Raw genomic sequence first — 16,296 nt, 5'->3', positions numbered from 1 at the left:
GAAGGCGTTGTCTTCTTTCCATGGTTTTTTATTTGTTTCCATATGCATATTTAGTATAGTGGATAAAAGACCGTATAGTCCTATACATCCTAACGGGAATTACACTAATATTTCTCCGTCTACTAAAATACATGGTCATACAATTAATTACCATGCTTCCTAGTGTTGGTATCTTCAGAGGTGTCCTGGTGTGAAGTATGTCATGTCTGTAGTGTCTGTTGTGTCCGGAGTGTCTATGGAGTGTGTTTTAAAGAATATCCCTAGTCTCTTATATATTCGATACCAGGAAGCAGGAATGGCGTAAAGATCACGATTCCCTAAAATGATGTCAGGCAATGATTGACAACTTTCTAGATATGAAATAACTTCCTATATGGACTTCATTCTTAGACGATGTTCCTGAATCAACTGCCTGAAGACATATTCACATTGGTCAATCAAATTATCAAGTAATATGTATTATACATAGCTTACTTAAACTTAAATCTTTAAAGTGTACACGGAACGGAAAATAATATTTAGATATGTTATTCTGTTTGATCTCCTGACAAGAATGTTGAAAACCGCATCAAAATCGGCCGCTTCAGTACCGAGATACAGCCCTCCGAAGTGCTCGATTTTTACCTGTATATCGACTGCTAATCAGGGAATCGGCCGCTCACGCTGATTTGAGGAATAACCGGATGTGACGTCACGAGGACAACGGCAGTGAGGTGTTTGGTAGTGGGGTTATAGCAAAAAGGGGGACATATATGTATTCCTGAAATGGGGTTACGAGAATTTTACAAATATATATACAGTATACAGTTATGTTGACGATTTAATTATATATATAATAGGAAATATTACAACTGAAATCAGGCTAAATACATATGTAGATAAGCGGAAACATGTATACGTTATTTATGTTTCTGGTACATTTAACTAGAGATCTTATCTCTGTTTTAACAACTTTCTAAATTATCAAACCTCGGGAATATTCCATTTTCATAATGTGATCTAAAAAGGGACGAATTAGAAAAATGATGGTTATATAATTATAAAAATTCTCTCTAGGCCTATGGATTTCAACAGAAATATATATGTATGTATGTTTCTGATTTCAAGAACCAACATAACGAAAAGAAAATGTTTTAAATGTATTTCATAGTTCAATACACGTAGATATCATAGACATAAATTAGGAGGGGAGTAAAAAATGGATATCCGAAATCTACTATCAGAAATATCAAAATTCTGACATTGAGCATTATATTTGCATTGTTCTTTCTCGACATGCCATTTGTAGATAATTTTGTAGTTTTTGTTATAAAAATACATTTACGTGTAACCAGAACATATAAACAAGACAAATGTATAATGAGTCTTTCTGAAATATATACTGTACATCTAGTAATTGATACACTTGTTATATGTTATGTTAGAACGGTATAAGTGTAAACAAATATTACATTATACAACAATTACATGATGGTCCATCGCTAACTTACCTGTGATCTCACTTTTGACACCTGACGCGAGCTAATCAACAAAGCGTGACAGGTCACTAAACACCTTTCTTACGTAATATGGTTAGCCCCCTCATTAGTCTCGGTTGACCACGCGGTTTAGTTACTGCAGTATACAGGTATAGAGATTAACGCAGCACGACATTGGCTATTCGGAATGACAGTTCTGTTTTTGTTCTGTATTTGATATCTGCTTCTTGGATTAGACTTGTCACATAGACATCTTCAGTCTCATTGTTTTCGTCTGACCCGTGCATGATTTATTTTTCAATTAAAGACACTAATGAATGAACTTGAGCGAAATATCAACAAGTCGTCGAGTGTACTGTATTATATGTAAGCTGAATATATTTCGTCAAAAAACAAATAGATCGATTTCAGATGTAGATGCATTTACATATATGCAAAAAATTCTGTTTGGAATCATAACTTAATCGTATGGGCAGGTTTTATACTTTCTCCATTCTAAATTTTATCCAAAGACACATTTATCAAGCGTTATATACCAAACCATTCCGTGTACACTTTAAATTAAATTTCCATATCAAGGCATCGTTATATTACAGTATTCTTACATTCCCATACAGACTTCCAATTATTTCATATACTCATAGGTGGAACAATAGTGTGTGAGGTTAATGGATTAGATAGAATAGAATTTCGCCACGTTTCTGTCAGATATGTTTTTAATTTTTTTTTTTAAATCAAATGATTATCAGATTATGACTATTATTACAAATTTTGTATCGAGGTACCCAAATTATTCCCCAATTGAATACTGCATATATAAACATTTTTTTAATATGATATATTTACAAAATATCAGAGTTATAGATATAATTAATCAATGAATATTTAATTGGTGTAAATTAACGCCATATACAGAATCTTTATCGACTAAATTCACCTGATATTTATGTCATGGCAACCGGAAACACCATTCGTCACGTGATTTTGGTGACAACAAGTCAATCGATTGGCAGTTTAGCGGTGATCGCGCACTTCGATGGTGATATTTCAAACATATAGACATATAGTATACTGGTATTTTGGATATTTTGTATGTACGTTATGAAAACATGAAGGTAAGTAACAAAGTCACCTATTCCATAAGGTAAATCTCTCCCAGTTATTTATCCGGAAAATGAAAGGTCGTTTTATAATTATTTTCATTTTTTGTTGATATTACTGATACTAAGAGTATTATTGTTGCCAACATTATCAAATAGAAACTATTGTGTATTTCGGTATAGATTCATATCTTTGTAGATTTGTAGAACGTCAATAGATTTATTTATCATAGACTATTCTTTTAATAGAAAATAAATGTCGGCTATAAAATCCTGCGAAAGAATTGTTGAAATTATTGTTTTATAAAAAAAAAACACCAAAAAAACATATATTTGAAAAAAACCTGTGGTACTTGTCGCTCAGTGAATCGGGTTATATACATTCTTACAAATTAAAAAAAACTAGATACTGAATAAAAGGAACGCTAATATTCAACTTCCTATAATCTTTAACAGAAAACTAAGATCGTCACAAAATCTTAATTACGGAAAACAATAACGTTAACACTGTTGTTTCGAGAAATATAGTAACACTTTAAAAGGGTTTACTTAAAAGAAACAAAATTAAAAATCTATACAATATACAGGCGTTAAGTATAAAAGGCGTCTTCAGTAAAAAAAATATTAACGCTTCACAGAAAAAGTTCAGATAATTAAGTTATTTTTTAATATTTTGCCATCTATTACCTACTTAATACTATATCTATGTATCCAGCTCTTGTTCACTATTTTACATGATTGTAATATATTTTTCATAACGTTTTAACGTTTTATACATGTATTCAGGCATTTGACCCTGTTTACAGTCCACAGAGTTCGATACATATTTCCGTCACCAAAACAGCATGCTATTAGTTTACTTGTGTCTATAGCAGGTACTTGGAGCGCTGGTTTGATCAACAAAAACATATACATCAAATTATATTTTTACAATGATATACAATATATAGGTCGTCCAATCTTAAACCTTAAGATAAGACAGATAAAAGGTTGCACACACATGTAAACGCACTCACAACCGACACACACCTTCAATTTCACATGCACAAATACATTAAGAGGTAAATGTACATATTGTAAGTACACTATACCAGATACAACACATAAATCATGTACATGGATACTTTTGGATACGAGTTTACAAATCTAATTTTTATTAATTTAATTTAACAAACGTACCTGTACGATAAATATATATCATCGTTCCCAGGTTGGTATACAAGGAAACACCCAAACTTTATAGGTAGTACATGATTTAGTATAGACAGAAGACACTCAATACATTTATAAATATCTGCTTTGCACAATCACTAACATCAGCAATTATCAAATATAAATCAAGGTTTAATACATGTTTTTAAATTGTTAAAATGTGTGATAAAAAGGTTATGATATGACAATTTTGATATCGCACCCTTTAACAGCCCTTGACCTGACATCAGCACTCGGGCCTGCGGCCCTTGGGCTGATATGGCGGTCTCGGGCTGATAAAGGGTGCGATATCAAAATTGTCATATAATAACCTCTAATCATTCAATGACACAATAATCATAATTATTATTTATACAGTACTTTATACATCATTATAGCTTCAATCATTAGTACAACCACATACATTCTTTCCAAGTGTCTGTCGATTTGAACGATCATTCCAGCTTAATTCGCCAAGTCTTATTTTCAGCTTCATTAACCAAGGTTTTAATAGATTACTGAAGATAAAATAGCATGTTACAATTTTCTGTCAGTTATGGCATCTACACACATAATTTGAGCTTCGACATTACAATACAATTCCTTAGACACTCATGTTGTAAAAAGAAGAGTTTTTCCTCCATGTTTCGCAATTTTTTTCTAAATTCCCAAGCAAACACAAACTCTCCCACCATCCACTCATCATCATTTTATTAAATTACTTTTTTTATTTTTTTTTCGATTTCATAAGTTGTAAAAATGAAAACATGTTATGTCTTTCATAATATTTTAAATACTAGACATTTATCACATTTAAGTGTAAAATGAAATTCGTCTGCAAAGTCGCGCTATTGCAACATAAACACATTCTCTTATTTCTTTCCATGTTATTATATCTCCCAATTTCTAGGTTTAGGTTATATGATGATCCTTCAGCTTACATATTGTTTACTTCGAGTTGAGTTTTGCCTTTGGTAGTAGTTTGAGAAAACAAAAATATGAAAATAAATCTTAGACACCGGTTAATTTTAATAGACTACAGACTTTCGGAACTTAGAACTTAGCATAAGGTACTTGATTTTAAAGATAAATGTGATGAACTTGTTTAATATTATTCACCATAAAAAGTATCCAAATAATTGCAAGACTTACAAATAGATGAAATGCAAATTCTCCTAACTAAAATATCTACAAACAGCTTTCGGAAACTAACGGTGATCAGCCAGGAGCTACAAACTGAGTAGGTCCTTAATATTGATTTATGTAAACGGTAAACTTGTATACATTGATCAATGGGTTTCAGTTTGTTTAATTGGAAAATATGTTTGTAAGATATTACTTTTTTGAGGTCTGTGATATGTATATAGCTATGAGTCATGTTCTTCCATGCATTGCAAGTTGGAAGAGGAATTATATGATTTCAATTTAGATTTAAATGACTCGCATCCGTTATCGCTTCGTCAACATTTACATATACTCAAAATTGTCAAACACGTAGTGTAGGAAACCAATTATAATTATTTGAATGCTTAAAGATGAAGTAAGGTTTTAATAAGCCATAACTGAAATGTCTTTCGGAATATTATATTTCAAAACCATAACAATAATTTGAAATTCGGGAATGGAAACACAAAATCGAGTTCAGCTTCGTTTGATTTCAATTTGTCGAGTACTTCTTGTCTTGGTGCTTATAAAACAACAGTTCTAATTTCAAAATCGTCGGAATTTTCTCTTTAAAAAAATGCATAAGTTGTAGTTTCATAACAAAACGTTCGCAGATATGTTCAGTTTTCGTCATTTGGCTTTGATACCATGTTGTATGGATGTGAAGGATAAGAATAGTCTATCCGAGGGTCACAAAATGTTGTAAAACTCTCGACAAGCCACGGGTTTTACAACATCTTATGGGACTCTAGGGTAGAATATCCTGATCCTTCATATCCACATATGAAAGAGTGTTTTTCTCTCATTCCTCGACGTTTTATTACAATTTTACCACTATGATTATCCACCATTTTGAAGTAGATTTGAAAAAAACCGTGACTGCATGTAAATTCTCCATACATGAAAATTGCGTGATATTTTCAACGTAAATATTGTTGTTTGTATATTTCAAAGTAAAGCAAATCTAGTTTCTTACAAAAAAATTACCGAAGAAATAGTAATTTTGTGAGCGCTCTGAAGTAACGACGCTGTATTGGCCTGTAGGCGAGAAATATGAATAATCTGTAAAAGCAGACGGAAATTATAAATACTAATCTTACTTAAAGGGACTAAATCATTAGATTTACATAGATTTCATAGGGGTTTTGACTTCCTACAAACGTTCTTATACCTGAAATTAGAAAGTTTTCAAAATTACAACATCTTATTTGAAATATTGGCAATGTTTATCGACGTTAAAATATCGCCAAACACAACAAGAAACTGCATCTGTCGGCATTGGCTGTTTATAATGGAAAGAACCGAGTGCAGCTTTGAGTTCAAAATCGGGATCGCTGAAAATCTCATCCGGCTAATGGATATAGATGTAATAACACCACTATAAAAGGCGAATTATATTCTATCGGATATAGTGCCTGATTTATTGGTCTATCTCACTAAAACCTGGTACCAAAACACAAAAACAGCCATCCTAACCCGTCACATAAGACCGACATGGATTACTTGCCAAACATCCCACTCATATTATGCTGTTGTATGTCTATGTTGGGCGGGGGGTGGAGGAGAGGGGCAGAACTCGGAGCCTTTCTCAAAGGTACGAACACCTGCGTACTTGTAGATGCCGTAGGTGAGGCGGTGTCAATGGCTCGGTTTAGAAGGGAAGCAAGTTAAGAAGAAAGGCAAAAATAATACCCTAAATCTAGTCGCCTTTAAATTTATCAACTTCAAGTGTTAAAGCAGGTAGATGTATTGCCCTTACTGCAGGATAACCGGAAACTGATGGCAGACTAATTAAACTTTAATAGAGAAATATTTTTAAATGCGGTTCCCTATTTGATATAATCTATATAACTAATGAATACCCTACGGTAATCCAATTAAACATGTAACTTTATAGATGTCTATTGTTTTCGTGATTGCTGTGAAACAATGGATATATAAAACAGCGAAATTTTGTCAATATCTAATTTTAATAAGTGTCCAACACAGTCCAACGAATATGTCAATCATTACGTAATTTGAGACATCAAAACCTAAACTGTAGCTCCGAACATTTTATTTATTTCTGTATATTTATAGGTTGACTAATCAGGACTGTCATGTGGAAACTGTTTGGTATTGCATTATTTCAAATTTTCATCAATTCAATAATTTATTATTTCATTTGTTGACTTGGGTTACACGAAATGAACTATAAATATTGTCTAAAATGCAAGTGTCAAATCAAATTTTAAAAAAGGCAATTATTGTTAATACAATATGTATCTTGAATTACAATAAACTAATTAAATGGCATAATTCTAAAAAGAGAAAGAAAAACGGAAGGAGTTTAGCATCATTGATGAGTTGAACAGTTGAACAATTATATAACTAAGAAAAGCTGAGTTCTGTCGTGGTATTATTTCATGTTTTATACTGTTTTTATTTATGATTTCAGCGCTGGAATTGTGGTCGAATCTGTAGCATAGCTGCAGTAGCTATATGTCTTGGTGTATGGTATACCGTGTGGAAGGGGGACATCACCGACAAGTTTGATTCAATGTTGCATCCGACGACACCGCTCCTTTGGAGATTGGATATCAGAACAAACGAACCTACCAAAAAAATATCATACAAATCGTATAATCATACGAACATACTCAAATTATCTAAGATAAAACGTACAGAAGGTTATTTGGTGTATGACTGCAGCCACAGATGGCAAGGGTCATGCGGTGGCTGGTCTGATAGACTTTCTGGAATATTTTCAACATATATTTTAGCAATATTAACTAACCGAAAGTTTCTTATCAACTTTGACAATCCTTGCCTACTCCAAGATTATTTCGAGCTTCATGACTGGATTTATAACGAAACAATCTTAAGAAATAAAACCTCTGAAAATTATCACTTAAAGGACGATAGTGGGAGGAAGATTATGAACATATTAACGAGTGCCACATCAGTACAGCCCATAAAGAATTTCTTCACTGCTGAAGTTAGCTTCGTGCGTATAAATTGGGACATGACACCTGAATTCCGGAAATTCTTACACGTGGAGAAATATGTACCTTGGATAACGGAGCTGCATTATGCGGATATTTCTCATTATGTCTTGAATTTGTTTTTGCGTCCAAAGCCTTTTCTTACAAAAACAGTTGATAGTGTTTTGAAAAGTAAGCAAACGAAAACGTCATTTTGTGCGCATGCGAGAATTGGAAGAAGTTCTACATTACCTAACGATAATGTACGAACAAAAGCAGAAGATGTCCATGTTATTTTAGACTTTATCAAATCAATCGATAAAAGAAAACATGATTTATTTTTAGCTACAGACTCCGACAACTTACAGCGTCAATTTACGGCTAATTATTCCAACAATTTCCTTCTGAAAGTGCCAGGAAGGATAACTCACATAGACCAAACAAAGACTGGTGATATTTGTGATGGGTTTCAGAGACAACTTTTAGATTTTTTGTTACTAAGCAAATGTGACAAGTTGGTTGTTTGTGAAAGTGGATTTAGTATAATGGCGGCCTATTTACGTGATATCAGTGACGGTCTCTATTGCTGGACTCGCCGGTCAGTGGTTCCTTGTTCCAGGTATACGATCCACGATTTTTTCCCAAAACCCCTCATTGGCCCTCCGCGATGAACACAGATACAAAGGAGTATGAACACAGGGTTGAGTACTTTTTAGGTATTTTCAAGTTAAGAGGCGACATACACCATTTTTACGTCTGTAAAGTTATTACAATAAATATTTGGTAGTTATCGGTATAAAACATATCACTTAAATTTAATGTAAATACTTCAATGCACTTCATAAAAACAACAAAAGAATGAAAAATAAAATCCAAATCACATTACGTTCGTTCAAAGAGCAACATGTATGAAAGATATATAAATTTATTTTTATTGTGACGGATAAATATTTCTTTTATTAAGTGTTCCACTTTTCTTAACATGAAAAATAAAATCCAAATCAAAATCGATAGCAAAATAATCGTATTTCATGTTTTCTAAATCTATTTATAGTTTATATATGTATACTTATATTGTGATTACTTATTTATGATGAAATCAGAATCCAGCAATATAATATTTACTGCCAATATAAAACTCAGATTAATATCAATCAATGTTAACCGATTTGTCGATTACTTTTTAAAACGTAGAAGAAAAAAAAATGTTTCAACACGTTATCATAAATTCATAAACACTGCTAATATGAATAAAATATTTTGTTATCAATCTCTTTTGATCCATGGGTCACTTATTCTTCTGAAAATTGTGTTATTCTCGACATGACCAGCAGACTTCTCACAGACGTTCACCTTTTGAACGCCGATTATCTATAGTGTTAAGATAATTCTGACGGAGTCGTAATTTATAAATTGTACTTTAAATAGTATAAAGGAGTTTAAAAACTCGCTATTTTTATAGAAAGCTATTTCAGTTACACGCGCATGTCGATTTTGTAAGATTTACAATTTGAAAAAAAACCCCAAAAAAAACTTGTGTTCGGAGTTCCTGTTTTTTTAAATCCTTTCCTGTGTATATATTAAAGCAAACAAACACAAGTAAAAGCTGAATTATTTATGACAAGTATGTGATGTCGTTTACTGTCCTCAATTTGGTATGTCCTTCGTGTTATCTTAAGCAGTTCACGTGTCGTACTTTATTGTACAACTATTTAGCTGATGTTTTAATATTATAGTTATGAAGTTGAAGAAGTGACTGTATGAAGAATTAGATGACAACGGCACTGTGCCGTGCGCATGCTTTCATAATGTGTGTTATATAATTGAATAACTAAGAAAAATTAAACTCAATGAAATGTTAAATGAGTAGACAAATTTGATTTCAATGGATTATTTATTAGAATTTTATTTTGAATATTAATTACTACCTTTTTGCTCATGAAAATTTTACTACACCCTATTATCATATTTCAGCAAAGACAGGCTACCTTATCTTCACCGTATTTCTATCGGCTAAAAGCGAATATCATTGTGGTAGAAACAGGTCACACGACTCGTGGATGTCGAATATTGAATTTATTGCACATCATTAGTTATAATTAAAATTCTGTAGTATCGTTTTCTTGCATTCTTAATGTAAGGCGATAAAATACACTGGAGAGTTTATCTCCCCCTGTAATTAATTTGTGCCAAAACATTAACATCCGTACCTTGATTTCAATTTCTAAAGGAAATTTACCAAGTTCTCCATAAACCATAAAATAAGGAGTACTGTTTCGAACATGAAGAATTTTTTTACAAAATTGCAAATGAATTTTCTCAATAATGCTTACATTTTCAAATCCCCAGATTTCACAGGCATACAACAAAATAGGGGATACAAGTGAGTCAAATAATTTCAATTGTAAATCTATTGATAATGGGACGTTTCTAATTTTGGTATACAATGCATACAGTGCTCTCTTTGCCTGGTCAGCTAACTTTTTCTTTGTTTTAGCAAATGAGCCGTTGTAATTGAACAATATACCAAGAGAAGGATAAGAATCTTCACGAGTTATCTGATCATTAAATAATTTGAAATTATATTGCCGTCTACTTTTGCGTTTTTCAAAAACTACTAATTACTATTTTTGTCTTTTGTGTATTAACAGTTAGTTTCCACTCGTCACAATAACTTTGAAAGCAATCAAGTGCACATTGTAGACCTTCAGGTGATTCTGACATCAGTACAGTATCATCTGCATATAAAATGACAAATGATTTGACAAACATACCAAGATTATTTTCACATAAACTATCAATTTCTCTCAAATATGACACATTGTTTTGGTGAAGATATTCTTCAAGATCATTAAGAAAAATAGAAAATAAAAACGGTGAGAGATTTTCGCCTTACTTAACCCCAACATTACATATAAAAAAAATCTGACATTTCATTTCCATTGCGTACACAGGATTTTGTATGTTCGTATAAATTATATATAACTTTTAAAATTTTTCCTTTAATAGAGAAAGACTGCATTTTTTCCATAATCCAACGCGCCACACTGTATCAAAGGTTTTTTTTAAATCAATAAATGTACATTATAGTTTTTTGTTTGTAGAGAAATAGATAGAGATAAGAGTATGTAATATAAAGATATTTTCTGTTGTTGAGTACCCTTTTCTAAACCCGGCTTGTGCTTGTGATATAAGATTGATTTCATCTGCTAATTTAGTGAGTCTATTGTTTATGATGGAAGTGAATAACTTGCCTAGGCACGAGACTAGAGTAATAGCTCTGTAATTATCAGGATTGTGTTTGTCACCTTTGTTTTTGTATATAGGCTTAATTATGCCAATAGTCCAATCTGTTGGGACTAGACCTGTGTTAAGTATAATGTTAAAATTTTTTGAATATACTGGAAGAAATGTGTGTAAAGTATGTTTCATATATTCATTGACAATACCATCAATACCACTGGCTTTATTATTTTTTAATTTATTTACAGCTTCTTTAATCTCATCGTCGCTTATGACTTCGTTCAGAATTGGATATGTATTATCGGTTACTTCGTCAATTAGGAACTCTTCATCTTCTTCAAACTCGTTATAGTTAAGTGTTTTAAAGTATTCAAAGAGTTCCTGTATAGTTATATCAGCGTAGTACGGCGGCGTATTAGGGCCACTACAAAATTTTATTTATCTTGTACGTACAAGTTAGTATCTTGTACGTACAACTTAGTATCTTGTACGTACAAGATAGTATCTTGTACGTACAAGTTAGTATCTTGTACGTACAAGTTAGTATCTTGTACGTACAACTTAGTATCTTGTACGTACAAGATAGTATCTTGTACGTACAAGATAGTATCTTGTTCGTACAAGTTAGTATCTTGTTCGTACAACTTAGTATCTTGTACGTACAAGTTATTATCTTGTACGTACAAGTTAGTATCTTGTACGTACAAGTTATTATCTTGTACGTACAAGTTAGTATCTTGTACGTACAAGTTAGTATCTTGTACGTACCACTTAGTATCTTGTACGTACAAGTTAGTATCTTGTACGTACAAGTTACTATCTTGTACGTACAACTTATAGTATCTTGTACGTACAAGATAGTATCTTGAACATACAAGTTGAGTTGAACTGTACGGTGGCGTATTAGGGCCACTACAAACTTTTATTTATCTTGTACGTACAAGTTATTATCTTGTACGTACAAGTTAGTATCTTGTACGTACAACTTAGTATCTTGTACGTACAAGTTAGTATCTTGTACGTACAAGTTATTATCTTGTACGTACAACTTAGTATCTTGTACGTACAAGTTAGTATCTTGTACGTACAAGTTAGTATCTTGTACGTACAAGTTAGTATCTTGTACGTACAAGATAGTATCTTGTACGTACAACTTAGCATCTTGTACGTACAAGTTATTATCTTGTACGTACAAGTTAGTATCTTGTACGTACAAGTTAGTATCTTGTACGTACAACTTAGTATCTTGTACGTACAAGATAGTATCTTGTACGTACAAATTATTATCTTGTACGTACAACTTAGTATCTTGTACGTACAAGTTAGTATCTTGTACGTACAAGTTATTATCTTGTACGTACAAGTTAGTATCTTGTACGTACAACTTAGTATCTTGTACGTACAAGTTAGTATCTTGTACGTACAACTTAGTATCTTGTACGTACAAGTTAGTATCTTGTACGTACAAATTAGTATCTTGTACGTACAACTTAGTATCTTGTACGTACAAGATAGTATAATGTTGAAACTCTCGGTATTAAAGGCTTTGGCTAGTTTACTCTCACAATGGCATCGCATGCTATACGTATATTACGTAAACTTTGTTTAAGCCAAAGGGAGAAAAGAATATATGTTGTGGAGTTGTAATGCTGTGATAAGTTTCCGAACACTTATATGTAAATGTTTATAACAGAGTATTTACTATGATCATCATTTGGACAATAATTGATGTGTGTATATATGTCTAATAAACACAAAAACACATATGAAATATTTTGTTTTGCTTTTGTTGTCTTTGCAATCAGTAACTCATTCGAATTAGGGCATAATGCCTAGGATTTTTTTCGGAGGCAGTTAACTATTTTCAATACTACTATTCTGAAGTAAAATAAATGCTCAAACATTTCCAATAATGGCACCATTGTGAAGTACTTTACTTTTATTACTGAAGAAAATTACGAATTTGTTTAATAGATCAAACTTATCATTCATCGGAGATGTATCATATCCGTTTTATCACTAAATATATCTTATCTATAAAACAAGCGACTATACAGTTTTCTCGAAAGGAACTATACAGTGTCAATTTCAAAATAATGCAAGTGACTATACAGTTTCAACTCATAATCCAGCAATTTCAAATTACGATTGTGAAAAAGATATTGTTCTCATTAATATATATTCATATTTTTAATATTGTCAAATAAGTTAATAAACCTGTGATCGTGCTTGAAGCAATGTAAAGTAGACCGACTATCTTTAATTACGAAAAATATCAGGCGAGTACGGCGGCGTATTAGGGCCACTATATAATTTAATTTATCTTGTACGTACAAGTTAGTATCTTGTACGTACAAGTTAGTATCTTGTACGTACAAGATAGTATCTTGTACGTACAACTTAGTATCTTGTACGTACAAGATAGTATCTTGGACGTACAACTTAGTATCTTGTACGTACAAGTTAGTATCTTGTACGTACAAGTTAGTATCTTGTACGTACAACTTAGTATCTTGTACGTACAAGATAGTATCTTGTACGTACAACTTAGTATCTTGTACGTACAAGATAGTATCTTGTACGTACAACTTAGTATATTGTACGTACAAGTTAGTATCTTGTACGTACAAGTTAGTATCTTGTACGTACAACTTAGTATCTTGTACGTACAACATAGTATCTTGTACGTACAACATAGTATCTTGTACGTACAACTTAGTATCTTGTACGTACAAGATAGTATCTTGTACGTACAAGTTACTATCTTGTACGTACAAGTTACTATCTTGTACGTACAACCTATAGTATCTTGTACGTACAAGATAGTATCTTGTACGTACAACTTAGTATCTTGTACGTACAAGATAGTATCTTGTACGTACAACATAGTATCTTGTACGTACAACTTAGTATCTTGTACGTACAACTTAGTATCTTGTACGTACAAGATAGTATCTTGGACGTACAACGTAGTATCTTGTACGTACAAGTTAGTATCTTGTACGTACAAGTTAGTATCTTGTACGTACAACTTAGTATCTTGTACGTACAACATAGTATCTTGTACGTACAACATAGTATCTTGTACGTACAACTTAGTATCTTGTACGTACAAGTTAGTATCTTGTACGTACAAGTTACTATCTTGTACGTACAAGTTACTATCTTGTACGTACAACCTATAGTATCTTGTACGTACAAGATAGTATCTTGTACGTACAACTTAGTATTTTGTACATACAAGTTGAGTTGAACTGCTGTTCATCACCGCAGAATTGAGTCACCCGCCTGATATTTTTCGTAATTAAAGATAGTCGGTCTAATTTGCATTGCTTCAAGTACGATCACAGGTTTATAAACTTATTTGACAATATTAAAAATATAGATATATATTAATGAGGACAATATCTTTTTTCACAATCGTAATATGAAATTGCCGGATTATGAGTTGAAACTGTATAGTCACTTGCATTATTTTGAAACTGACACTGTATAGTTCCTTCCGAGGAAACTGTATAGTCGCTTGTTTTATAACAAGATACATTTAGTGATAAAATGGATATGATACATCTCCGATGAATGGTAAGTTTTATCTATTAAAAAGAGGAGCAAACAAATTCGTAATTTTCTTCAGTAATAAAAGTTAAATACTTCACACTTGTGCCATTATTGGAAAAGTTTGAGCATTTATTTTACTTCAGAATAGTAGTATTGAAAATAATTAACTGCCTCCGAAAACAATTTTAGGCATTATGCCTTAATTCGAATGATTTACTGATTGCACAGACAACAAAAGCAAAACAAATTATTTCATATATGTTTTTGTGTTTATTAGACATATATACACACATCAATTATTGTCAAAATGATGATCATAGTTAATACTCTGTTATAAACATTTACATCTATATATTCGGAAACTTATCACAGCATTACAACTCCACAACATGTCGCAAGGTATTCTTTTTTCCCTTTGGCTTATACAAAGGGTACGTAATATACGTATAGCTTCATGCGATACCATGGTGACAGTAAATCAGCCACAGCCTTTAATACCGAGAGTTTCAACATTATACTATCTTGTACGTACAAGATAGTAACTTGTACGTACAAGATACTATCTTGTACGTACAAGATACTAAGTTGTACGTACAAGATACTACATGTAACTTGTACGTACAAGATACTAACTTGTACGTACAAGATGCTATCTTGTACGTACAAGATACTAAGTTGTACGTACAAGATGCTATCTTGTACGTACAAGATACTAACTTGTACGTACAAGATACTAACTTGTACGTACAAGATACTAAGTTGTACGTACAAGATACTAAGTTGTACGTACAAGATACTATCTTGTACGTACAAGATACTATCTTGTACGTACAAGATACTAACTTGTACGTACAAGATACTAAGTTGTACGTACAAGATACTATCTTGTACGTACAAGATACTAACTTGTACGTACAAGATACTAACTTGTACGTACAAGATAAATTAAATTATATAGTGGCCCTAATACGCCGCCGTAGGCGAGTGACTCAATTCTGCGGTGATGAACAGCATTTCAACTCAACTTGTATGTTCAAGATACTATCTTGTACGTACAAGATACTATCTTGTACGTACAAGATACTATAAGTTGAATGTACAAGATAGTAACTTGTACGTACAAGATACTAAGTTGTATGTACAAGATACTATCTTGTACGTACAAGATAATAACTTGTACGTACAAGATACTAACTTGTACGTACAAGATACTAAGTTGTACGTACAAGATAATAACTTGTACGTACAAGATACTAAGTTGTACGAACAAGATACTAACTTGTACGAACAAGATACTAACTTGTACGTACAAGATACTATCTTGTACGTACAAGATACTAACTTGTACGTACAAGATACTAACTTGTACGTACAAGATACTAAGTTGTACGTACAAGATACTATCTTGTACGTACAAGATACTAAGTTGTACGTACAAGATACTAAGTTGTACGTACAAGATACTATCTTGTACGTACAAGATACTAACTTGTACGTACAAGATACTAACTTGTACGTACAAGATAAATTAAATTATATAGTGGCCCTAATACGCCGCCGTAGGCGAGTGACTCAATTCTGCGGTGATGAACAGCATTT

At 32.2% G+C, this 16,296-nt stretch overlaps 1 protein-coding gene across 1 annotated transcript; it reads left to right on the top strand.

Annotated features, from left to right (window-relative positions):
- Positions 1-2,517: 2,517 nt before the first annotated feature.
- On the top strand, positions 2,518-8,876 carry LOC138333321 (uncharacterized). The gene is made up of 2 exons (XM_069281621.1): positions 2,518-2,593; positions 7,371-8,876. Exons 1-2 carry the CDS (start codon positions 2,588-2,590, stop codon positions 8,565-8,567), a joined length of 1,203 nt encoding a protein of 400 aa, XP_069137722.1. The 5' UTR covers positions 2,518-2,587; the 3' UTR covers positions 8,568-8,876.
- Positions 8,877-16,296: the final 7,420 nt, after the last annotated feature.

Source organism: Argopecten irradians, chromosome 10 (assembly GCF_041381155.1).
Source record: "Argopecten irradians isolate NY chromosome 10, Ai_NY, whole genome shotgun sequence".
Lineage (NCBI taxonomy): Eukaryota > Metazoa > Mollusca > Bivalvia > Pectinida > Pectinidae > Argopecten > Argopecten irradians.
The sequence above is the reverse complement of the archived record's forward strand: the minus strand, read 5'-3'. Positions and strand labels throughout refer to the sequence as shown.